The sequence below is a fragment of the Oncorhynchus mykiss genome, chromosome 30 (genome assembly GCF_013265735.2).
Source record: "Oncorhynchus mykiss isolate Arlee chromosome 30, USDA_OmykA_1.1, whole genome shotgun sequence".
Classification (NCBI taxonomy): Eukaryota; Metazoa; Chordata; class Actinopteri; order Salmoniformes; family Salmonidae; genus Oncorhynchus; species Oncorhynchus mykiss.
In genome coordinates, this window is record NC_050570.1 from 43,438,613 (window position 1) to 43,465,879 (window position 27,267).

The window sequence follows — 27,267 nt, forward strand, 5'->3', positions numbered from 1 at the left end:
TATTCGGTGCAAACGGCTCTCCTGTGAAGTAGTGACCCACGACATACGCCTTGTTTCCAGAAACAGGTCACAAATAACTACTGTTAAAGGGATGAGAAGATAAAGAAAACACCTTTAGGTTTTACAAAGTGGATGTCTATATTTTAATGCATTTTTATTTGTTTTTGACTAACTTGAATAATTTACAAACTTATGACACACATACTGAAAAAGCTGAATCTTTATTAAAAGGAAATACTTAATAGGACATACCATGCCGTGTTGGTGTACTACCCTTATCCTCCATCTGCTAACAATGAAGAGAGATTTTGATAGAAAACAGAAGTGCAAACTGGTGAGCACCAAGTTAATAAGGTATCTGAGAAACTGTTAAGTAATGTGAGAATGCTCAGTCATTAGATAAAAATAGAACAGAAGTAAGATTCTAGGTTTAAGATAAGACAGTGAAATGTTTAGTGATAAAAAACTAACCCTCCAAAAATCCTTACAAGTCAAAATGTAGAATATTTAAGGTTGACTCAGCGATGTGCCGTAGATGTAAAAAGCATAGTGGGTCAATTTCAGCAACAACTCAGCTGTTTTGGGCCCGTGGTGAAGCGAACCCGTGCACATGCGCAGATACTGCTGTGTGTGAGAGAGAAGTCTTACATCTCACTTATCGCAAAGCTGTGGTGCTGCTTGTGGCAATGTCATTTCCCAGAGTCTACCTTTAAGTCAATCTTACGAGAAGACAAAATAGATTTAAACACAAAACATTATTTGCTACATGAACAATTTACATCAGTTGAACAAGTCTGTTCTCATTATTATTCTCTTTGCCTGGTAAACAAAGCATACATTGGGGTAAAGATATTGCAGTGCTGTACTCTACTTTTAAAAAAAGACTCCAGAGTCCCCCAGTAACTTTTGCCGATGATGGGCCCTCTGGATTTCGCAGCCTTGTTCATCTCAGGCACTCAAAACAACATGGCACATTTTTGAACAGCCGGTAATACTCCTCTTGGATCTGGTAAAGTCAAATGGAATGGGGAATGTGTTACACGCATTAGTTAGCCTCAGAGTGTGGATGAGGTAAAATATTACAACATTTTTATAATAAAGAAATTAAATGAAGGAATGCTAAAGTAATTACAAATAGGGCCAGAAGTTGTTTATCTCCTGACCATATGATATGTCCAGGCAAAACTCTGGGCCCTGCGTTTCTCCTGGTCAGGTCATGTGGTCAGGAAAAACCCCTGGCCATAATTATGAACCTATTTTAGAGAAAGGTTTTACCTTTCTGGACAACACACAGAGGAAGATGAAGATGAACATCCCTTGGAAAGCGTTGGCAATGGTGAAGAGATAGGCTGTGAGGGTAGTCTCATTGAGAATGTGCAACACGCCAAATGTCCAGGTGGCGCCCAGGACGAACAGAAGGGCAAGGGCACCACGAGCACAGGACCTGGAAGGACCATATATGGTTTTGTCATTGTGAGCCATATTCTGACTTGATGTACAGTATGTGTGCTTAACTTAGGCTCATACAATAAGCTTAATGCTAACGTTTGTAGCTCATGTTCTGCCCTAACGTAAAGTATCTGCTCAATATTCAATACTTCTGTGTGACAACTTTACTAACTGTAGTAATCTTTATTTATTTAATTTTTTTTACACATGTTGAGTTTTCCTCAACAAACACTGGGTCTTTGGCATAAAGTCAATACATTCTTGGGATGTTTTTATCAATCTTACCTTATGTTTTGGTAATGGCTAATCTCTGGCTTCTTCACAGCAGTGTGTCGGTACACTTTGTAAATGATCACTCCAAAAGCCAGGAGATTGACCTTGGATAGACGCATACAAAACCATGAGAAACTACTGAGAGACTACTGCAATATGTTCTTTGGAGTAAACAACTTTTTGATGTAATTGTGGAATGTCATAAACTTTATTACCCATTACTGACATGCAAAATGATAACATGTTGTAAATGATTTAATCAGTGTTTCCAGACATTTCTGAAAGAAACGAAATTCTTGAATGTCCAAATGTATTGAAAATAATATGATGAAATTAAAATGTTGAACCTTACCAGGATAATCAAACATGCAGGCCCAATGAAACTCCAAATAAAGTTATTTTCTGTGCTCAGCCAACACCTTTGAAACATAAAACATTATTTAACCACATGTTGGTGTGTAGTGCTACAACAACACCTAACAAGCACACTCACTTTTTCTACTTACACTTTATTGGTACCATAATACTTGGAGCCAAGTGTAGCCGAAATGGCCACCACCACTGCAGGGCTTCCATATCCAAAGATGTAAAAGTTGCGATGCAGGAATCCTTTGTTGTAGATGACACCAACCACTATCAGGTACAGATGGATCCCCTCAATGCACATCCAGGCAAAAGCCGCTAAGAAGAAATAATGAAGAAGCCCAGCAATGATAGAGCAGAATAGCTGAGGGCAGAGAAAGAGAAACAAAATGGACCTTTATCAAATTAGACAGACTTACCATCTATGAAATCATATAAAGCAAGGGTGACTGCACATGTAAACAAATGCAAATGAGATACAGACGGAGGCACAACTACACACACAGGTTCACTTTATTCAACATACTGTCTTTATATGTTCAAGAATATACTGTTCAATATTTACTGGAGCCAAAGTGCAGTCAGTGCTCACTTTATGGGTGTTCATATTGATCCCGACCAGAAAGATGAACTCAGCCATGAAGAGGCTGCAGCACAGGTTCTTGTGAATGGTGGTTCTGGTACTCTGTATCTCACTGAAGAACCAGAAGGTGAAGATGCACATGGACAGGCAGATGATTGAGATGATCATTCCCAGCTGAGTGATCCTGGTCAGAATGTTGTAGTGGGCCGCCATCTGAAAAGAAGAACCAACACAATGGAATTGTGAATCATTTTTACAGCTTTTTAGAGCTTCTCCCCTAGTTTTGTTGTTGTCAGAAAATAGAAAGTAACATATCATTTGAAAGCTTCAGCCCTTGTGGTTTCGGAAATCAAACTCGCATCTTACTGCTGGCAATGTCATAAGAATGCCCTGTGCTTTTCAAATGGGTGTGTTCCTATGGGAATTTGCACATGTTTAGAGCGACACCATTAGGTAAACAATTAACTGAATTTTTTGAAATATTTTTTTTAATCCTTTTGGAACTGTAATTGGGGACATATTTTATTTCAAACCTAGACTTTCAAATCTCCTTTTCCTCAAACAAAAAAGCTGTACATTTCAGTTTTTTTTGGCCTGCTGTATCTCGGTACTTTATGAGGGTAGTTTACAATATTATGTGTTGTTTAGAAAAGGCCACCGGAAGGCGTCAGAGTTTGAGAGGTTAAACCTACAATCTAGTAGGTGTGGTTGAATGGTATAGCCGCCAATACTATGCATAGAGCCCAAAAGGTTGTGGGTTCAATCACCATTTTCTATTATCCTGCCCTATATCCCTCTATATGTATGTGCTGTCTGAATAAACAACAAAAAATATGAAAGAGGGTGCAATTCCACTCTCCTTTTAAAAAATCTAAATACAAGTTAGCTTGTCTTTTCTATTACAAATCACTTCCATTTGGCCTTTCATGCAAGATGTTCAGATCACCAACAAGACAGCCACAGGGGATTGGAATACATTCATATGGATGGTATGGACACTTACGTTGGCCCGTCCAGAAGACATAAGAATGGCGAAGTGTGTGAGGTGATTGCAGGAGCATGTGGTGGTGGTGCTGTTGACGTGGGTTTGCTCACAGCCCTGTGTGGCCCAATGGCCCTGCATGCTGGCCGGATCGTACTCCCAAAAGGCACATTTGGTTACATCTTCTTTAGTGTCAATAGGCTTCAAAAGAAAGGGAATGAAATAGGATAGGAATTGGATATGTTATGGCAAAATATGTTTTTGAAAAAGGTACAAAATAAACAAGGTGGTTTGTGTAAAACAAATGGCTACCTTTTGATTGTGGAAATACTGAACGACCATTTCGTGCCTGCATGCACTTCTAAACTAACATATGGCCATACACATTAATCACAACTCTCCATAACTTCATTTAAATTGTAACACAAAATCTCCCATTGACATCAAAACAGGATTTACAGGAGTGTTGTAATTTTGTGTGTGTGTCACAAGTTAGCGGTCTGCCACTGGAGAGCTAATGGATGAGTCTAGGCTGTCTGCGTGACTGCAAACATACCTCTGTGTGTCTGAGAGTGAAGGTCACATGGTCCAGCTGGTACATGTCAGCAGGTTTGATGGCAGCCGCTATCACCCGAGAGTTCACAGTGATTTCCCCTGTTTCTGCGTAGCTCGTGTAGTCTGTAACACCAGGGTCAGTGTTTGGTTTCAGGATGCCACCGACACTGTCATACCGCAGGAAAACTATGGACACACTTCCTGATGTACAGAAAAAAATTAGATTGAATTTGAATGTAGTAATATTGAAGTTTATGTCAGGTGTTGATACAGTAAGTGCTAGTGTCTGGTTCTACATTTGACAAATGTAGAGGTTCCCCCAAAAACAACAACATTTGACTTGTTACTTTGATAAGATTCTCATCTCATTTAAATGCATCTTTAGCTGACAATAATGTCATAATGTTGTTATAGTGAATGTTTTTTCCCTTTAATCTGATCTCTTGCCATTTTTGTTTCCCTTCTGCCTTTTAGGATTTAAGTTGATACGATCTCCTCCCATGGAGACAGAGAGCTCGGTTTTCTTGGTTTGCTGGACATCAAAAGTGTAGAGTTTCATTTCTGTAAATGAAAGAACAGAAATGATTCAGTTGAGTGGAATAATAATTATCTGATTAATACAGCATCTGCATCAATAGAGAATGGATTTCCAATAAACCAAGATCTTAACACATATAAATACTTTTTCAGCATAAAACTGACTTTAACTATACACAGTGGGGAGAACTTGAAGAAGTATTTGATTTTTTTTCCTACTTACAAAGCATGTAGAGGTCTGTAATTTTTATCATAGGTACACTTCAACTGTGAGAGACAGAAAAAAAAATCCAGAAAATCACATTGTATGATTTTTAAGTAATTCATTTGCATTTTATTGCATGACATAAGTATTTGATCACCTACCAACCAGTAAGAATTCCGGCTCTCACAGACCTGTTAGTTTTTTTCTGTTCTCCACTTACCTGTATAAAAGACACCTGACCACACACTCAATAAAACAGACTCCAACCTCTCCACAATGGCCAAGACCAGAGAGCTGTGTAAGGATATCAGGGATAACATTGTAGACCTGCACAAGGCTGGGATGGGCTACAGGACAATAGGCAAGCAGCTTGGTGAGAAGGCAACAACTGTTGGCGCAATTATTAGAAAATGGAATTAGTTCAAGATGACGGTCAGTCACCCTCGGTCTGGGGCTCCATGCAAGATCTCACCTCGTGGGGCATCAATGATAATGAGGAAGGTGAGGGATCAGCCCAGAACTACACGGCAGGACCTGGTCAATGACCTGAAGAGAGCTGGGACCACAGTCTCAAAGAAAACCATTATTAACACACTACGCCGTCATGGATTAAAATCCTGCAGCGCACGCAAGGTCCCCCTGCTCAAGCCAGCGCATGTCCAGGCCCGTCTGAAGTTTTCCAATGACCATCTGGATGATCCAGAGGAGGAATGGGAGAAGGTCATGTGGTCTGATGAGACAAAAATATAGCTTTTTGGTCTAAACTCCACTCGCCGTGTTTGGAGGAAAAAGAAGGATGAGTACAACCCCAAGAACACCATCCCAACTGTGAAGCATGGAGGTGGAAACATCATTCTTTGGGGTTACTTTTCTGCAAAGGGGACAGGATGACTGCACTGTATTGAGGGGAGGATGGATGGGACCATGTATCACAAAATCTTGTCCAACAACCTCCTTCCCTCAGTAAGAGCATTGAAGATGGGTCGTGGCTGGGTCTTCCAGCATGACAACGACCCAAAACACACAGCCAGGGCAACTAAGGAGTGGCTCCGTAAGAAGCATCTCAAGGTCCTGGAGTGGCCTAGCCAGTCTCCAGACCTGAACCCAATAGAACATTTTGGGAGGGAGCTGAAAGTCGATATTGCCCAGCGACAGCCCCGAAACCTGAAGAATCTGAGCCAAAATCCCTGCTCCAGTGTGTGCAAACCTGGTCAAGAACTACAGGAAACATATGATCTCTGTAATTGCAAACAAAGGCTTCTGTACCAAATATTAAGTTCTGCTTTTCTGATGTATCAAATACTTATGTCATGCAATAAAATGCAAATTAATTACTTAAAATCATACAATGTGAATTTCTGGATTTTTGTTTTAGATTCCGTCTCTCACAGTTGAAGTGTACCTATGATAAAAATTACAGACCTCTACATGCTTTTGTAAGTAAGAAAACCTGCAAAATCTGCAGTGTATCAAATACTTGTTCTCCCCACTGTAGCATCATCCCCGGCATCATCCCCATTTTGATACAATCAAAATGGATATGGTCAAAAGTAAGCATTGTGGCCTCCAGAGTGGCGCAGCGGTCTAAGGCACTGCATCACAGTGCTTGAGGCGTCACTACAGACCCAGGTTCGATCCAAGGCTGTGTCACAGCCGGCCGTGACTAAGAGACCTGTGAGGCGGCACACAATTGGACCAGCGTCATCCGGGTTAGGGGAGGGTTTGGCTGGCCGAGATTCCCATGTCTCATCGCGCTCTAGCGACTCTTTGTGGTGGGCCGGGTGCCTGCAAGCTGACTTCGGACACCAACTGGACAGTGTTTCCTCTGACACATTGGTGCGGCTGGCTTCCGGGTTAAGCGAGCAGTGTGTCAAGAAGATGTGCAGTTTTGGAGGAGGCATGGTTTTTTACTTTTGCCTCTCCCGAGTCCGTAGGGGAGTTGCAGCGATGGGACAAGACTAACTACCAATTGGAGAGTAAAAGGGGTAAAAGTAAAAATAAAATAAAAAAGTAGGCATTGAATAGCTTTTGGTGTTAGAGTTGGATGTAAAGGAGAAAACACATTGCACCAAATGACGGTCTGTTGTTCATATGCCGTTTGTTCACCATTCGTTCAGCGCTGTGTGTTTTATGGACCAACCGCCGGTAGGCATCTAACTGTCGACATTTTCTCAGGTTTCTACATGTAGAATCGGTTTGCAAATTATGGTTGGCACTCTGTTCAGAGGTGCCAAGTACAATCTGCCATTAGGCCTGCATAAGACTTTTCAGTCATGTCAACAGTAAATCACTGAATGCACAGAAAAAAATAAGTCAATCTGTTTTACACCATCATTGCTGTGGATTTCACTGAATTATGGGTAAAATTATGAAAATAGTGTTGTTACCTGTAATTGGAAGCCTGGAGTAAAAAATAATCCAACATACTGTACTTCTTTACAGTAATATATTTTTCCTACTGTAGATTCAAATGATCGGTTTCAGGTGCCAACCTCATACTGTCAGGTGAGATATAAAGCTAGACTATTTTAGTAAAATATCTTCTTGAAGCTGCTGTGAAGTGGAATAATATTTTCAGCAGCTGCTGGGAAGGTACCTTGACTTGTTTATCTTTATTGCTAACCAATGTTGAATTACTACATGTTTTCATAGCTAGCTAGCTAGCTGCCTTACATTTGCTAGCTAGCTATAATAAGCTAGCTCAAGCTGACACAAGCCATTTCGGTCTGCCCTAAATTGCTCATAAATATATTTCTGTGATACCTAGCGAAAAAACAAATCACCCTGATAATGATTGTTGTGATGATAGGCGTCGCTCTCCCTCAGCCTCTGAGTGCCATAGATCATAAACTGAGTGCAGATTCGTGACCATTATGTTTTCACCATTAATTAAGAAAATGGCTCGTTTCTAGCAGTTCAAAATATATTACCGGCACAACATTATGATTGAAAGGACGCATTTAACACATAAATCACAGCTGCAGCGAATGACCAGTGGAGGTGCTTTCCGATCTAAAGTGATTCCACTGGGGAGCTGTATCACAGTGTCACCATAGGTAGGTAGTAACGTGGCCAATCATTTTCGGCCATTTTTTTTTATATGTCAAGTAAGATAACAGCCTACAAAAGAAATTACTAATATTGGTAGCCATCTAGATGTCCAGTGATACAGTATGCTAAATGGGGAGAGCATGAACGGCATAACCTGTCACTGTTCACTCGGCTCTCAGCCGTATCCATATATCCTCTCAAACTTTGTTGCATAATGTTACAGTATTAGCCAAACCTGTTCACTTTACCAGTAGTATATAAACATTTGGTGGCAGAGAAAGAAAGGAAAATCTTGTGAGTCTGGTATATCAATGTTTTATTGGATTGAAATAGGTGAATCTAGTCGTCTTATTTGTATTTGTTCATTGCCTCAATTGATTTCATAAACTACACAGAAAATATAAATGCACATGCAACAATTTAAAATATTTTACTGAGTTACAGTTCATTAGGAAATCTGCCAATTGAAATAAATAAACTAGGCCCTAATCTATGGATTTCACACATTTTCACTGGGAATACAGATATTCATCTGTTGGTCACAGATAACTTCAAAGAATAGTTAGGGGAGTGGATCAGAAAACCAGTCAGTATCTGGTATTACTACCATTTCCCTCATGCAGCATGACACATCTCCTTCGCATAGAGATGTTCAGGCTGTTGATTGTGGTCTGTGGAATGTTGTCCCACTCCTCTTCAATGGCTGTGCAAAGTTGCTGGATATTGGCGGAAACTGGAACACGCTGTTGTACACGTCGATCCAGAACATCCCAAACATGTTCAATGGCTGACATGTCGGGTGAGTATGCTGGTCATGGAAGAATTGGGACATTTTCAGCATTTTCAGCTAGGAATTGTGTACAGATCCTTGCGACATGGGGCCGTGCCATATCATGCTGAAACATGAGGTGAAGGCGGCGGATGAATGGCACGACAATGGGCCTCAGGATCTTGTCAAAGTATCTCTGTGCATTCAAATTACCATCGATAAAATGTAATTGTGTTTGTTAACCATCGCTTATGCTTGCCCATACCATAACCTAACCGCCACAATGGGGCACTCTGTTCACAATATTGACATCAGCAAACCGCTCGAACACATGACGCCATCAGTTGAAACCGGGATTCATCCGTGAAGAGCACACTTCTCCAGTGTGCCAGTAGCCATCGAAGGTGGGCATTTACCCACTGAAGTTGGTTACAACGCCAAACTGCAGTTAGGTAAAGACCCTGGTGAGGATGATGAGCACACAGATGAGCTTCCCTGAGATGGTTTCTGACAGTTTGTGCAGAAATTCTTCAGTTGTGCAAACCCACAGTTTCATCAGCTGTCGGGGGGGGGGGGGGGGGGGCTGGTCTCAGACGATTCCGCAGGTGAAGAAGCCGGATGTGGAGGTCCTGGGCTGGTGTGGTTACACGTGGTCTGCAGTTGTGTTGCCAGTTGGACGTACTGCCAAATTCTCTAAAACGACGTTGGACGCGACTTTTGGTACAGAAATTAGCATTCAATTCTCTGACAACAACTCTGGTGGACATTCAGCATGCCAATTGCATGCACCCTCAAACCTAAGGCATCTGTGGCATTGTGATGTGTGACAAAATTGCACATTTTAAAGCGGCCTTTTATTGTCCCCCAGCACAAGGTTCACCTGTGTAATGATCGTGTTGTTTAATCAGCTTCTCCATATTCCACAACTGTCAGGTGGATGGATTAGCTTGGCAAGGAAGAAATGCTCACTAACAGGGATTTAAACAAATATGTGGACCAAATTTGAGAGCTTTTTGTGCATATGGAAAACTCTCTTTTATTTCAGCTCATGAAACATGAGGGCCAAACACATGTTTTTATTTAACCAGGCAAGTCAGTTAAGAACAAATTCTTATTTACAATGACAGCCTACCTGGGAACAGTGGGTTAACTTCCTTGTTCAGAATGACAGATTTTTACCTTGTCAGCTCAGGGATTGGATCCAGCAACTTTTTTGGTTACTGGCCCAATGCTCTAACCACTAGGCTTCCCGCCCGCCGTTCTCAACCCCTACAATAACCCATTCTTCCAAGAGCTCACTGAGTTTGAATTAAGTCCTCTAGTGTGGTAAGTACAGACATACACATTCCTGATATGTCCCTTGTCACCTTTCTTTTTACCCACAGGGGAACGCTTGATGCTGCACTGACTTCTCTCTCATGGATGCTCTCCTGCCCAAACTGTCCCTTTTTTGTGTGTTTCACCACCTCTGAAACACCATACCCAGAATAGAGTTGCTCCTGATCATAGATCTAGGATTGTAGCCAATCCCAATTTTAACTCCATCTCTCTCTTTTTTTCCCCCACATCTCCAATGCACAGGCACACAATATAGTTTATAAATGAGTGTTCTAATGATGCTCTTATTTGGTGCTCTTATGTGTTGTTGGTGCTCTTAACTGTTGTTACTTCATTGTCAATTATGTTAATATGTTGTCACCAATTTGAATACATGTATTTCATGTAAAAATGTACAGTTGAAGTCAGAAGTTTACATACACCTTAGCCCAATACATTTAAACTCAGTTTTTCACAATTCCTGACATTTAGTCCGAGTTGGTGTGGGGGGACAAAATACATTTATGCACAATGGCGCACGCGCACAGCTGGTTTGGGTTCCGTGTTACAGATTGATGGCGGGGGCCAATCCGATGGTAAAACTTTTAAAAGAGTGCAGGCTGTGTTAGATACCAGGGCGAGGTGGGCACTTCACTGGGCCAAGGGAGAGCCAGGGAAATCCAGTAGCTACACTACATGACAAAAAGTATGCGGACACCTACTCGTCAAATATCTCATTAAAAAAAATGGGTATTGATATGGAGGTGGTCCCACAATTTTTACGCACTACGAGCCTCAGCACTTGGCAGTCCTGTTCTGTAAGCTGGTGTAGACTACCACTTCGCAGCTGAGCCATGTTGACCGGAACAGCTCTAGCAGGGCAGAAATTTGACAAACTGCCTTGTTGGAAAGGTGGCATCCTATGATGGTGCCACGTTGAAAGATACTGAGCTCTTCAGTAAGGCCATTCTACTCCCAATGTTTGTCTATGGATATTGCATGCCTGTGTGCTCGATTTAATACAAATCCACAAATTTGAAGGGGTGTCCACATACTTTTGTATATACAGTGTATATAGTGAGAAAAATCTCAAATAAATTAATTCCAGATGTTAGTCACCGAGCGCACTAGCACAAAGCCAAGGTGGTGAAAAGTTGACAAATTACAAAGGAGAACAGATGAGGTACTACACAACTACATGTATGATTTTCTCTTTTGTTTTGAGCCCATGGCAGGAATGCACCAGAGCCTGTTGTGCAAACGGGGTTCCCACTAGATAACACAGCCACAATGTCTGTAAAGCGCATAAGGTGTGACTAATGTTAGCCAGCTTGAGCTAGCTACCAAGCTAGCATACGAAGGATGGATGGTAACTTCCTGTTGAAGGCTTTTTGGCTTCTTCTGTGGGGTTTAAGAAGTGCTGCCACCTACTGTAACATAGCGATAAACACTTTTCTTCAAATGAGTGAGGTGGTTTAGGGAGTGGAATTTGTTAAAAGGAGCAGTTTGGATTGCCCCGAAAATATAGTATGTTAAATCAATGGATTAAATGTAGGGTATCTTTGGGCATAATCAATATAATCTACTTAAACTGTAAATTTAGGTGTATCCTTTTTGTGTCATCCTAGATGATTTTAAATTAATTATGTCCACGTGTAGTTGTGTTTTTAAATTGGCAAATAAATCTAATCAAATTAAAATCACAACAAATGTAAGGTACTTATAGAAACAACAAAAACAGCTTGCAGCCTCTGGTTGGCTGGGGTTAGCTTGAAGGCGGCAGGCCGAATTTGAGATTAGAGAAATTCCTTGCTATTGTCTTTCAAATTAACTCATGGCTGGATGGCTTGACACAGGTTTATAGCTGTCCTCTGAGGCTAAATGCCAGAGATGGAAGGTAGCCTAGTGGTTAGAGCGTTGGGTCAGTAACGGAAAGGTTGCTGGATTGAATCCCAGAGCTGACAAGGTACAAATCTGTTGTTCTGTCCCTGAACAAGGAAGTTAACCCACTGTTCCCTGGTAGGCTGTCCTTGTAAATAATAATTTGTTCTTAACTGACTTGCCTAATTAAATATAATAATTTGTGGTCCTATGAGTGGGCGCTACCCGCCAGAGATGCAAATTACGTCTTGAACACTAAACACCGCTTACCCGCTGGTGGTAGGAATTTATAGCCTTGGGTGTGGGAATGCGGAAAATAGCAAGCGGAAAATAGCAAGCGGGTGGGCATTTTTGGCATACTGGCAAAGGATCTGATTGGCTGACATTGCCATTCCAAAAATGGCTGCTGTGGCTTCTGCTACCTAGCATGAGGACAAAAATAACAGTTTTCCGGAAAAATGATCTGTCACCTAGGTGTAACAATTGGACAATTCAGAGTACAACGCATTTCTCATCCCTGGATTGAGGTATGTTTTCCGAGACATATCTCGCACCAGCTCCACTGTGTCTTAATCTACACAGGAAGCCTGTCCGATCTGCAACAAGCAGATCTGCTGGCTAGCTGTACTCTAATATGAGTTTCCATAAACCTGTATCACTTGTGGTATAAGTAGAAGAGTAAGCACTGCAAGAAGCCCCTGGAATGAAGCACAGCTAGCAGTGCCTGATGTGATTGGTCGAGATTCCACAATACAGTGGATCACTCTGGACCCATGAACTCACGTCCATTGACTCATTTTCAGCAGTCTACTTTTTCAAAAGGCATAAACTATCTTTTAAAATATGTGTGCCTGCATAGTGCAACCTGAATGCCATAGGGGAAAAATTATTCCCTCAATACTTTACTGAAAACTGTGTGCCCAAGCTGTTCAAAAGATATGGTTCATTTTACCAGACATAGGCTGTTTTTTTTCTATTGCAAATTCGAGGGAAACATGAGATAAATAAACCATTTCGTGGGCTGTTTTAAAACTATGCTACTCACAGACTGTAGCCTATTTGTTTGATAACAAACAAGCTGGTTAAGTCACGTTACCTTATCAGCTGACAACCTGAGGGGTATTCCAGAAAGCCTGATTAGTGAGTTAGAGAAATCTGTCAAACCATACTTTGAGCAATGGTAACGAATGCTCTGAAGCAAACCTGCTACTTACTAGGTAAAGTTGATCTTAGCCTTTAATGGTGAATAAAGACAAGGCTTCTCCGCCAATCAGATTCTTGTCGAAAATACAATTGACATCCGAGCCTGCATTGTTTGCCTTGTATTACAAATGGAAGGAATTATTGGACCTCGAATAGATCCTTTAGGTCATTCAGAAGATTTTATTTTGGAACGTTATAGTTTTTCCACACAATAATATATCTGGCCAATTTACTCAACCCCTACATAGCCAATGTAACCCAATACAGTTATGCTTTGACTGCTATAGGCCTAAAAACTCTGTGCATTAGTGATTTTTCCCCCACAAAGTTTCCTGTACAATTTGGGTGATGCAGAATGATTTGGAAAGGCAACTGTGTGTAGAGCCATAAGAAGAGTCTGCTTCGCATTGAATACTTTTTTGGCCATCAACCTGTCCATATAATCAAGGAGAACTTTTACAGAATTGCAGGCACTGTTGGCTGTGGTCAATTAATCTCAAATCTCAAATGAACAACACTAGGCAACATGATAAAAAAAATGTTTTACATTTCTGGTGTTAAAACTAAACGTAGAATATATTGTTGCCCGTGTTGTCATGAAAAGCACTCTGAATTCAATCAATTCTTATTCCTCATACATAGGCTGTGGAATGGGCCTACCAATGCAATTAGGCTACCACAATTTATATATTGGTATATAGCCTTCACATGTAATATCACCAACGTGGCAATAAAAGTGCTCTATAAAGTGAAAGCATTATTACTAATCACCCATGTGTAAATTACACATTTACTCTGTTTGCAATTTTCTGTCAGGCTGTATTTTGCTGTGGCGGCTGTATTGGTATTTTGGGGTAAATAAGTGAACATATTTGTTGTATGTTGTTACAAGTGTTTCTTGTTGTGGACTCTGTCTTTTGACTCCATATCTATGTACTTTTATGTCATCGACATGAGGACCTTTTTGAATGTTGTGTGCATGCGCCAATTGTCAGATCGACCAATCTGCACTTTGGTTAGTCTAATTACTTCAAGGAGAGGCAGCCATTCTAGAACCAAGAAATCACAGACTCCCTCATCTGGTTAAGGTAAGCTGGATATGTTCAGGGAATCCTGAATTTGTTAAACCATCTTTTTGGAATTACCCCCCCAGGTAACTGGACAGGCACGCATTTGGTTGCGTTGACAAAGAGATTGTGAACCCAGAAGTATATGTTTTGTCCTATGGGGGGAGTAGGGAAAATAGATAGACAGCCTAATTTGGGTGTAGCCCTGGGCAGATTTATGTTATGCCATGTTGTCTTCGGGAGATTGTCTGTTTCATATATTTATTTCACACTAGTTGATGTAAGTCAGTGGACCAATTCCCATTACTTATGATTGTCTTTCATATTATAGGATATGCTTGTCAGAAAGAACAGTAATGTTATTCCTTATACTTCTTTTATTATTACATTTCTTCCCAATTTGTCTGGTGCATCTTATTGCCTGCAATCTAATGTCTAAATCCAATATGCATACTTGTGTTTTTTTAAATGAATTATAAGAGACTATGCCTTTTTGTAGGCATTCATGTAGGTAGGCTTGGTAAGATCAACTTTAAAACATTCAGGCTATCCTAACTTCAAATTCTTTAAGATCTTTATCAACTATAACTATATAAATGAGGATAAAATAACTCACTGACAGTAACTCTTGAACCGTTAAAGCTAGAGACACCAAACCAACTTTCACATGTTCAGGCTATCCTAACGTTAAATTCAACTGTACTTATGTAAATTAACTATAATTCTATACATTTGCACACATTTACAAGAAATAATTCCCTAACAGTAAGTGTTGACACCAAAACAACTTTCACATGTTAAGGCTATCCTCACTTACGATTCATAAAAAACGTATCAACTGAAACTATAAAAATATGTATTAAATTAGCATAAAATAACTCACCAACAGTAACTCTTGAACTGTTCAAGCTAGAGACACCAAACCAACATTCAGATGTTAAGGCTATCCTGACTTCAAATTCTTAAACACTTTTATAAACTATAACTACATACATTTGCAAAGATTTGCATAAAATAACCCACCATTAGTAACTCTTGAAACGTTCACGCTAGAGACACCAAACCAACTTTCACATGTTCAGGCTATCCTATCCTCTCAATTAATCGATCCTTCACAAGCTAGCATGCACACCATATTTTCTTCAGGAAATGTACTTTTCTAGTTATTATAATAATTTGTTTTTTTGTACAAATTCTTAATATATATCTAATCTCTCAATTTTCATCTCAAAGTGCACCAGATTTTGCATTTAGCTGTATTTTTTATTTTTTTTACCCTACTAGTGTTCCATCTCTGGCTTTGGGCTAAGCCCCCAATGTCCTTAAATCCTAGAAATCCTAGAAATGCCCCTGCTCTCGGCCGACAACTGCTACAGGTGTGTCCGTGCTAAGAGACATGGGTGTGGTGCTCTTCTTACCCATTTCTTTCTCTTTGATCTCAATCTCAGTTGTCGCTTTATATTTCCTGGCCAGTGTCAAAGTACTCTCCTCCACTGTGTGTAAGAGCTTGGTTATGGTGTGGTCCCGGTGCTCCTCTTTGAGTCTGTTCCAGGCCACCAACTCATCATTCTCAACCAAATTGTTCACCACATGTAAAAATGTCTGTGGAATAGAAAGGAAGGCAAACAAAAGCATTTATGAATATCAAGAAACAAGACAAATCATACTGTTTATTTTCATGGATTGAACAACCCTTTCTCTGTTTTAATGTATACGCAGCAAAGTTTAAGTAGCCTTACAAATGATGACAGAAACCATATATATATATATATACAGTGCCTTGCGAAAGTATTCGGCCCCCTTGAACTTTGCGACCTTTTGCCACATTTCAGGCTTCAAACATAAAGATATAAAACTGTATTTTTTTGTGAAGAATCAACAACAAGTGGGACACAATCATGAAGTGGAACGACATTTATTGGATATTTCAAACTTTTTTAACAAATCAAAAACTGAAAAATTGGGCGTGCAAAATTATTCAGCCCCCTTAAGTTAATACTTTGTAGCGCCACCTTTTGCTGCGATTACAGCTGTAAGTCGCTTGGGGTATGTCTCTATCAGTTTTCACATCGAGAGACTGAAATGTTTTCCCATTCCTCCTTGCAAAACAGCTCGAGCTCAGTGAGGTTGGATGGAGAGCATTTGTGAACAGCAGTTTTCAGTTCTTTCCACAGATTCTCGATTGGATTCAAGTCTGGACTTTGACTTGGCCATTCTAACACCTGGATATGTTTATTTTTGAACCATTCCATTGTAGATTTTGCTTTATGTTTTGGATCATTGTCTTGTTGGAAGACAAATCTCCGTCCCAGTCTCAGGTCTTTTGCAGACTCCATCAGGTTTTCTTCCAGAATGGTCCTGTATTTGGCTCCATCCATCTTCCCATCAATTTTAACCATCTTCCCTGTCCCTGCTGAAGAAAAGCAGGCCCAAACCATGATGCTGCCACCACCATGTTTGACAGTGGGGATGGTGTGTTCAGCTGTGTTGCTTTTACGCCAAACATAACGTTTTGCATTGTTGCCAAAAAGTTCAATTTTGGTTTCGTCTGACCAGAGCACCTTCTTCCACATGTTTGGTGTGTCTCCCAGGTGTCTTGTGGCAAACTTTAAACAACACTTTTTATGGATATCTTTAAGAATTGGCTTTCTTCTTGCTACTCTTCCATAAAGGCCAGATTTGTGCAATTTACGACTGATTGTTGTCCTATGGACAGAGTCTCCCACCTCAGCTGTAGATCTCTGCAGTTCATCCAGAGTGATCATGGGCCTCTTGGCTGCATCTCTGATCAGTCTTCTCCTTGTATGAGCTGAAAGTTTAGAGGGACGGCCAGGTCTTGGTAGATTTGCAGTGGTCTGATACTCCTTTCATTTCAATATTATCGCTTGCACAGTGCTCCTTGGGATGTTTAAAGCTTGGGAAATCTTTTTGTATCCAAATCCGGCTTTAAACTTCTTCACAACAGTATCTCGGACCTGCCTGGTGTGTTCCTTGTTCTTCATGATGCTCTCTGCGCTTTTAACGGACCTCTGAGACTATCACAGTGCAGGTGCATTTATACGGAGACTTGATTACACACAGGTGGATTGTATTTATCATCATTAGTCATTTAGGTCAACATTGGATCATTCAGAGATCCTCACTGAACTTCTGGAGAGAGTTTGCTGCACTGAAAGTAAAGGGGCTGAATAATTTTGCACGCCCAATTTTTCAGTTTTTGATTTGTTAAAAAAGTTTGAAATATCCAATAAATGTCGTTCCACTTCAAGATTGTGTCCCACTTGTTGTTGATTCTTCACAAAAAAATACAGTTTTATATCTTTATGTTTGAAGCCTGAAATGTGGCAAAAGGTCGAAAAGTTCAAAGGGGCCGAATACTTTCGCAAGGCACTGTATATATATATATATATATATATATATATATATATATATATATATATATATATATACCCTTAGGACAAGAACATTTAGTATCCTACTTCTAAAAAAAGCAATAACAATGCTAGTGGAAATAAAGATTACTCTGAGAGTTGCTTTGGTCACGGCTGGTTTGGCGGTTTGATTCTTCTCCCCAGAGCTCATCAGCGAGGCCGATTGAGAGAGGGCCTCCACATAGGAGATCACATCCACCGACGTCAGCTCTCCCGACGTCTGTTTTTCAATCTCCACCAGCAGGCTCTGAAGATCTGTAAGATTTCTGAACTACAAATGGAAGAGACAAGATTAAGTAAGCTCCAATGGATGCCTCCTCTCCAAATAGGATAAAAAGGATGGTCAATTTAAAAATGTCTACTAAATCTTAAAGCAAAGCAGACAATTAAACTAAGTTATTCCCACAAAAAGTGTTCAGACCTATACACATTTCTTCACATGGATATTAACATATATTCCTAATAGGAGATCCTGATTGATAAACACATGTACCAATTAAATATCTATATAGTGACCAACAGAGGGCGGTGTCCTATTATATATTATAAGTGGTACTACCTTCCTAGTTCATTTTTTGGAATACTTACATATTCAAGTGTTCTGTTGACACTTTGTGTTAGGCACACAACGTTGTCATGACAATTTTTCTTGGGATGCTCTGGAATACAACATATGGAATCATCATATGAATTTAACAGTCTGCTAGAGTAACCTCAAAACTGCTTGTTTGTTTAACAATATTTAAATATTTACAACTATGATATCACCAGGACATACCAAAATTGTTACATATTAAATTTTTTAAAAAGATAATTAAGATAACACAGCTCACAATTTGTTTATTAAGATTTTATATAATATGGTAATCTCACATCATTTTAATAATGTATCCTCCCAATTCCCTCAACTTTGGTTTCAAAATTTTGAGGGTGAATTGATAGGCTTACCTTGACATATTATCCCATTCTCTGTATGAAATCGCTTAGTGCCTGAAGTAGAAATGTAATCTCTTTGGCAGGTGCAAGAGAAAGATCCATTTGTGTTTGTGCAATGTGAAAATGGCCCACAGATTTGGTCGTTCTTGCATTCATCAATATCTAATAGTAAAAAGAATAACAGGGTATTTTTTTAATGAAAGACATAAAATAGGCCCTGATGAATGACATTTTCAAACTGAGAAAAAAATATTGAATATCAGTTTCTTAAATATGTGTTGTAATGTTGAGAAAAAACCTGATATTGCATTCGGAAGGTTTTCAGACCCCTTGACTTTTTCCACATTTTGTTACGTTACAGCCTTATTCTAAAATGGATTTTATTGTGTTTTTCCTCATCAATGTACACACAATACAGGTTTTTAGAAATGTTTGCACATTTTATTACAAATAAAAAACAGAAATACCTTATTCACATAAGTATTCAGACCCTTTGGTGTGAAACTCGAAATTGAGCTCAGGTGCATCCTATTTCCATTGATCATTGTTGAGATGTTTCTACAACTTGATTGGAGTCCACCTGTGGTAAATTCAATTGATTGGACATGATTTGGAAAGGCACACACCTGTCTATATAAGGTCCCACAGTTGACAGTGCATGTCAGAGCAAAAACAAAGCCATGAGGTTGAAGGAATTGTCCGTAGAGCGCCGAGACAGGATTGTGTCGAGGCACAGATCTGGGGAAGGGTACCAAAAAATGTCTGCAGCTTTGAAGGTCCCCAAGAACACAGTGGCCTCCATCATTCTTAAATGGAAGAAGTTTGGAACCACCAAGGTTTGTCCTAGAGCTTGGCCAAACTGAGCAATCGGGGGAGAATGGCCTTGGTCAGGGAAGTGACCAAGAATCCAATGGTCACTCAGAGTTCCAGAGTGCCTCTGTGGAGATGGGAGAACCTTCCAGAAGGACAACCATCTCTGCAGCACTCCACCAATCAGGCCTTCATGGTAGAGTGGCCAGACGGAAGCTCTCCTCATTAAAAGGCACATGACATGACAGGCACATTGCCAAATGGTACCTAAAGACTCTCAGACCACGAGAAACAAGATTCTCTGGTCTGATGAAACCAAGATGAAACTCTTTGGCCTGAATGCCAAGCGTCACGTCTTGAGGAAACCTGGCACCATCCCTACGGTGAAGAATGGTGGTGGCAGCATCATGCTGTGTTGGTGTTTTTCAGTGGCAGGGACTGGGACTGGGAGACTTGTCAGGAACAAGGGAAAGATGAATGGAGCACAGAGCACAGAGAAATCCTTGATGAAAACCTGCTCAAGACTTCAGACTGGGCTGAAGGTTCACCTTCCAACAGGACAAGCACACAGCCAAGACAATGCAGGGGTGACTTCGGCACAAGTCTCTGCATGTCCTTGAGTGGCCCAGCCAGAGCCCGAACTTGAACCTGAAAATAGCTGTGTAGCAACGCTCCCCATCCAAGCTAACAGAGCTTGAGAGGATCTGCAGAGAAGAATTGGACAAACTCCCCAAATACAGGTGGGCCATACTTGTAGTGTCATACCCAAGAAGACTCAAGGCTGTAATCGCCGCCAAAGGTGCTTCAACAAGGTATTGATTAAAGGGTCTGAAAACTCATGTAAATGTCATATTTCTGTATTTTTATATTTTGTAAATTGCAAAAACAATTGTTGCTTTGTTGTAATGGGGTGTTGTGTGTAGATTGATGAGAGGGGAAAAAAACAATTTAATCAATTTTAGAATAAGGCTGTAACGTAACAACATTTGGAAAAAGTTAAGTGGTCTGAGTACTTTCCGAATGTACCAGTCAAAAGTTCGGACACCCCTACTCATTCCAGGGATTTTCTTTATTTTTTATATTTTCTACATTGTAGAAATAACACATATGGAATCATGTGGTAACCAAAAAAGTGATAAACAAATCAAAATATATTTTAGATTTTAGATTCTTCAAATTAGCCACCTTTGCCTTGATGACAGCTTTGCACACACTTGGCATTCTCTCAACCCGCTTCATGAAGTATTCACCTGGAATGCATTTAAATTAACAGGTGTGTCTTGTTAAAAGTTAATTTGTGGAATTTCTTTCCTACTTAATGCTTTTGAGCCAATCAGCTGTGTTGCGACAAGGAATGGTTGGTATACAGAACATAGCCCTATTTGGTAAAATACCAAGTCCATATTATGGCAAGAACAGCTCAAATAAGCAAAGAGAAACGACAGATCATCAGTACTTTAAAAATATGGGAAAAAATTTAACTTTTATAGTTTCTTCAAGTACAGTGGCAAAAACCATCAGGCGCTATAATGAAACTGTCTCTCAGGAGGACCGGCACAGGAAAAGAAGACCCAGAGTTACCTCTGCTGCAGAGGATAAGTTAATTTGAGTGAACTGCACCTCAGATTGCAGCCCAAATAAATGCTTCACTGATTTCAAGTAATAGACACATCTCAACATGAACTGTTCAGAAGAGACTGCGTGAATCAGGCCTTCATGGTTGAATTGCTGTAAAGAAACCACTACTAAAGGACACCAATAACAAGAAAAGACTTGCTTGGGCCAAGAAACACGAGCAATGGACATTAGACCGGTGGAAATCTGTCCTTAGGTCTGATAAGTCCAAATTTGAGATTTTTGGTTCCAACCGCCGTGTCTTTGTGAGACGCAGAGTAGGTGAACGGATGATCTCCGTATGTGTGGTTCCCACCGTGAAGCATGGAAGATGAGGTGTGATGGTGTGGGGGTGCTTTGCTGGTGACACTGTTAGTGATTTATTTAGAATTCAAAGCACAGCATTCTGCATTGATACGCCATCCCATCTGGTTTGCGCTTAGTCGGACTATAATTTGATTTTCAACAGGACAATGACCCAACACACCTCCAGGCTGTGTAAGAGCTATTTGACCAAGGAGAGTGATGGAGGGCTGGATCAGATGACATGGCCTCCACAATCACCCGACCTCAAGCCATTTTGAGATAGTTTGGGATAAATTGGAGCATATGTGGGAGCTCCTTCAAGACTGTTGGAAAAGCATTCCTCATGAAGCTGGTTGAGAGAAGGCCAGGAGTGTGCAAAGCTGTCATCAAGACAAAGGGTGGCTACTTTGAAGAATCTAAAATATATTTTGATTTGTTTAACACTTTTTCTGGTTACTACATGATGCCATATGTGTTATTTCATCGTTTTGATGTCCTCACTATTATTGTACTATGTAGAAAATAGCAAAATAAAGAAAAACCCTTGAATGAGTTGGTGTGTCCAAACTCTTGACTGGTACTATATAAATATATATATATATATATAATACCAGTGCATTCTGTCCCGTCATTTGGTTGAAAGTGATTCAGCCCGGTTGAAGTGTATCCTGAGGCACAGGTGCAGTAGTAGCTGCCCTCTGTATTGGTACAGTTGCTGTTGTTTCCACAGATATTAGTGACATTTTGGCATTCATTGTCATCTGTTATGATGGAAGAAGGACACAGAAACAAAATACATGTAAATTGTAGATGCTGCGTACACAGTTTAGCAGGTGTTATGGCGGGTGCAGCGAAATGCTTATGTTCCCTGAACCTATCAATCAATGTAGTAAATGTCAACAAGCACACAATAATACAAAATTAAAATATATATTTTTTTACAGCGGTAGGTATGGTAACGTGACCAGTGATCAATGACTATGTACATAGTGCACAGGTCCCTACGGTGCAGGGTAGAATACCCGTCGTAGCTGGCTAGTGATTGTTACTGAGGGGCAGAGTAGGGTACTGGGCAGAGGGAAGGGTGGTGGCTGTTTAACAATTTGATGGCCTTGGGATAGGAGCTGTTTATCAGTATCAACTGTATCAACAAGGGGTTATTATTCAAACATTACTGAGACAAGTCATAGTCAGATTTACAAGGAACGTTACTACGACCCCGTACAAGTTAACTACATTGATATAGCTTGCTGTGCACACAGTTCATCCTGGTTGTAACTGGTTTGTAAAATCTGGCAACCGTCAGATATTCACCATGCCAGTTCACATCAAAACACACCTGCATGAGCTATTCACAGTGTTTATTGGAAGTGATCCGATAGGACTTTCAATTGTTGTGTTCATCTGTCTAGTTATGATGAATATACTGGTCTTCCTCCCCCACTGTACCTTGTGTACAAAGCCTGTCCGGGAAGGGATATCCTTAGCTCTGAGAAAGGGAGGTGACAATATTCAGGATGAAATATGACCTTAAGATTCCAGACCTCTGAACCGCCATTGTTAACACAAACACTGTGTAGGAAAGTGTTCCATAATGACAATGACTGGCTTCCATTTTCTCTGAGTAGCCTATGGGTAGCTCAATAGGATTTCACAGTACAATGGTAGCAAAATGAATATGCATTAGGGATATAAACAAAATTACGTACTCAAGTTGACTGTCTAAAAGGGATAGTTCCCCACTCATATCTATTCTCTAGAATAAAATGAATGGGGTCTGATTTAGAGAATCTAAGAGCATTTCATTGGTGGAGCAAAAATTATATTGTACCTTAAAATGATGGACTATCTTTAAATTTAGAGTAGGAATATTTCATTTAATGGGGCCATCAATTCTGCTCTATATTAATGAAGTGAAGTTCAAAATTATTTTTTAAATTCTCAAAAACCCATATTTGTACTGTATTTCCGTGTAGAAGCCATTTACTGTATGTTTATATTACCACAGTTTCATTTACACCGGGCCCTTGAATATGTAAACCCCCATGATTATGATCAGATAAGGAAATATGAATACTAAGCAAAAGTGCCCCACAAACCTAAATGCAACAATGTTGGCTGACAGACAAACTTGAGCAATAAAACAATTTGACCACTTTCACCAGGAGCAATCATTTTTCACATTTCAGTCCTTTTGTTATGATAAACACACTTTGATGTTTACAATTTCAATAGGGTAGATAGGTTGGGGGGAAAAAAAACACTTGGAATGATTCATGATTGAAACAGGTTTACAATAACTGTGCGAGTTGCCTGAGAGGATGGTGCCCATAAGGTGCTAATTAACCTCTATGGGATCGGTGTCCACCCCATGGGACGGGTGAGCTAACATAGGCTAATGTGATTAGCATAGGTTGTAAGTAACAAGAACTTTCCCCAGGATGTAGACATATCTGATATGGGCAGAACGCTTACATTCTTGTTAATCTAACTGGACGGTCCAATTTACAGTAAAATAATACCATGCTATTGTTTGAGGAGAGTGCAAAATTATGATCTTGAAAATGTATTAATAAACCAATTACGCACATTTGGGCAGTCTTGATACAACAGTTTAAATAGATATGCAATGGTTCATTGGTTCAGTCTAAAACTTTGCACATACACTGCTGCCTTCTAGTGGCCAAAATCTAAATTGCGCCTGGGTTGGAATAATACATTATGACATTTCTCTTGCATTTCAAAGATGTCGGTTAAAAAAAAAAAAATGCATGTTTTTTTCTTTGTATTATCTTTTACCAGATCTAATGTGTTATATTCTCCTACATTAATTCCACATTTCCACACACTTCAACGTGTTTCCTTTCAAATGGTATCAATAATATGCATATCCTTGCTTCAGGTCCTGAGCTACAGGCAGTTAGATTTGGGTATGTCATTTTAGGTGAAAATTGAAAAAAAGGGTCCTATCCTTACAATTTACCTGTCTCCTCCCTTTCATCCACTCTGATTTAAGTGGATTTAACAGGTGACATCAATAAGGGATCATAGGTCAGTCTATGTCATGGAAAGTCTATGTCAGTGTATGTAATAAAGTTAAGTCAATATTGGAGCTAAACAAACTGGCCAAATTGTTTGTTACCCTAACAATATGTTAGCTGTCTAACCTTTCTTCAGCATGTCATTAAACCTTAATTAATTCAGGGAAGTTCCATTGAGACCAATGTCCCTTTTAGAAGGAAGCCCTGATTTACAAAATGCAGCATAAAAATACTAAATACATAATAAGGAATTAGTGAGACAGTTATTTTTAGTGACACTGTTAAAAAGTTGTGTTCACTGCTGAATACGTTATTATTTGTTAGCTAACTTCCTTTGCTAACATGTCTAGAACATTTTCTTTGCCACAAAAACGGCTAAGATTGTTGATATACTTTTCTTCTCCCTTCTCAATTCTCAATCTGACCATTTCTACCATGGGAATACATGTATGTCAAGTGTTGTTCTACTTAAAAGCGATGCTGTTGAAAAATAAGCCCTTTTTGATTGAGTTAATGTCCTAATGTATTTTCACTGGGTGTGTAGCTAAAGAAGGAGTTTTAATCCTTGAGGCAATTGAGACATGGATGGCAAGACAAAATGGCAAGACAAAAGATGAAAGTGCCTTTGAATGGGGAATGGTAGTAGGTGCCAGGCACACCGGTTTGAGTGTGTAAAGAACTCTATCACTGCTGGGTATTTCACGCCTAACAGTTTCCTGTGTGTATCAAGAATGGTCTACCACCCAAAGGACATCCAACCAACTTGACACAACAGTGCATTATGTCGCCATGGATGTCGCCATGGGCCAGCATCCCTGTGGAACGCTTTCGACACCTTGTAGTCCATGCCCCAACAAATTGAGGCTGTTCTGGGGGCATAAGGGGGTGGAACTCAATATTAGGAATGTTTTGGATACTAAGTGTATATTTCCAATTAGATTTGGGTAACTTCCAGTCCACATGGACAGATGAACCCCAGGTTCAATTCAATTGAACCTGCATTGCTGTACTTATGCAAATTAAATTACAGATTGGTTTTGGCTCATTGGTTTTGGGTAAACGTCGAATTACCACCAAGTGGACTCCTCTCACAGGTACTGTAGATTCTTCAAATTTTAAGAATAGCAAGTGTTCTCAGGCAGTAATTTGTAAACTAAATTTGTAAATTAAATTCCAGCCTTAACATTGTAAAACAGGACAGAGAAAGTGTTCATTTTTGCAAGCCTGCTGTTGAAAGATATAAGACAAATGGGTACCACCGGCTGAAAGTTTTCCATATATGTGAAGCAGTACATACATGTATGCAGTAAGGATCCAAGTACAATCAGCTGATTATGATTAAAGTTTACTCCTAGTGTTAAAAGGTAGTCAAATGTTGGAGTGTTTTTCACACTTTACACCAGTGTAGATTGAATGCAACAATAACCAGTGTTGGCCATGAATATTTTCACCTAGAGTTACAAAAACTCTGAGTGCTAAAAGCTAATACTTCTTGTGTTGGTGTTAAACGTGTTGATTTAAAAGTTTCAATGGTTATCTCATTTAATAATATATATGCTTGAATAATATAACTTCTAAATCCCAAATGAGCTTAGTACAACCGTTTTATCCCAACTTTTCCATTGTTATATTAATGGTGTCCATTTGAGTCTTTGTAAACAAAGAATAGCCTCAAAAAACACTATGCAAAATCCTGTTGATCGTATGGACTCTCTCAGTCCTTGCATCCAGAGCATCCTCTATGAACTATGGTTAAAATCCTGCATCCCATCAGCTTTACAGCCGACCAGGTGGCTGTTGTTTGACTAAAACACAAATATCGGATTGTGCCTTTAGCCGCAGACATCATCATGCAACTTTACTTTACAGACCAGTAATATACACCCTTTTTTTACCCTGAATTAATGCAAGGATAATCACCCAATATTGCCTAAAATAGAGCCTATTTTTTTTCATTTATTTGGGGGTTGAGGCATTAGACTACCTATCAGGTCTAAACCTGAGTGTAATGTCCATTTAAGTGCTATGTATTCCATAGGCCTAATTAACCTTGTTCTGTATAGGTTTGTAAAAAATCTAGAACTTATATTTACCATTACAAAACTTGGTTCCATCGCCAGTATATCCACGGTTGCAGTAACAGGCATTATTGGATCCATTCAGGGTTTTACACGAGGCAAGTTGATGGCATGTATGACAAATGTCATAACATCTGCATGGGTCTATAACACTGGAAAGCCATGCTATGAGATAAAAATAGAATACATTTGCTTTGTGAATTGATTAAAATATGTGAAAAAAATGTACTACCAGATCAGCATTAACTCATCAATGTGGAAGGAACAATGGTACCATGAACTATGGTATGTATTGAATGTTGCATACAATCATATTATGCTATTATGACTAAGAATGTTTACATTTTCAGCAAATGGTAATATAATAACAGAAAGACAAAAATCTTATGTAAGCCTACTCAACATCAATAAACTACTCAGAAGTAATGTTAGACTGATATTGAAATGGACTCGCACAACTGCAAAGTTCCTAATTATATCTATGCAACTATGATCACTAAATGCCAAGAGACCTGGAATTTGGGATAAAAAATATCCCGCCATGCATCCTGATTATTTTCTCTGGTAAATCCCACATACACATAACGGAAATGGCAAAGAACATATGTGTATTTGTATCATGTTCAAGGGGTCTGCTATGCCACAGTGCATACTATATGACAGAAGAATGGATAGACTCACTTACCTGCTAAAAGTACAAGTTTCATCTGGGACTTGAGCAAAGACTCCATACTTGCTTTGGGACAGCAATACTTTTAGCTGAAACTCTGTGGCTGGTGACGTGGTCCATTTCCTTGCGTCAGTTTTCCTGTTTCC

The 27,267-nt window shown here is 39.7% G+C and overlaps 1 protein-coding gene across 2 annotated transcripts; it reads right to left on the reverse strand.

Moving 5' to 3' along the window:
• Positions 1–202: 202 nt before the first annotated feature.
• adgrl4 (adhesion G protein-coupled receptor L4) lies at positions 203–27,267 on the reverse strand. 2 transcript variants are annotated; one of them, XM_021599792.2, is made up of 16 exons: positions 27,137–27,267; positions 26,467–26,616; positions 21,944–22,093; positions 18,615–18,764; positions 18,255–18,325; positions 17,758–17,937; positions 15,654–15,837; positions 4,653–4,766; positions 4,207–4,406; positions 3,672–3,851; positions 2,678–2,881; positions 2,229–2,449; positions 2,075–2,141; positions 1,735–1,826; positions 1,276–1,444; positions 203–1,006 (listed from the first exon to the last, which is right to left on the reverse strand). In XM_021599792.2, the coding sequence occupies exons 1-16, from the start codon at positions 27,180–27,182 to the stop codon at positions 944–946; spliced, it is 2,241 nt and encodes a 746-aa protein (XP_021455467.2). In that variant the 5' UTR covers positions 27,183–27,267; the 3' UTR covers positions 203–943. The 2 variants fall into 2 exon arrangements, with proteins under 2 accessions (XP_021455467.2, XP_021455468.2); XM_021599793.2 differs by lacking the exon at positions 26,467–26,616 and having other exon boundaries at positions 27,137–27,249.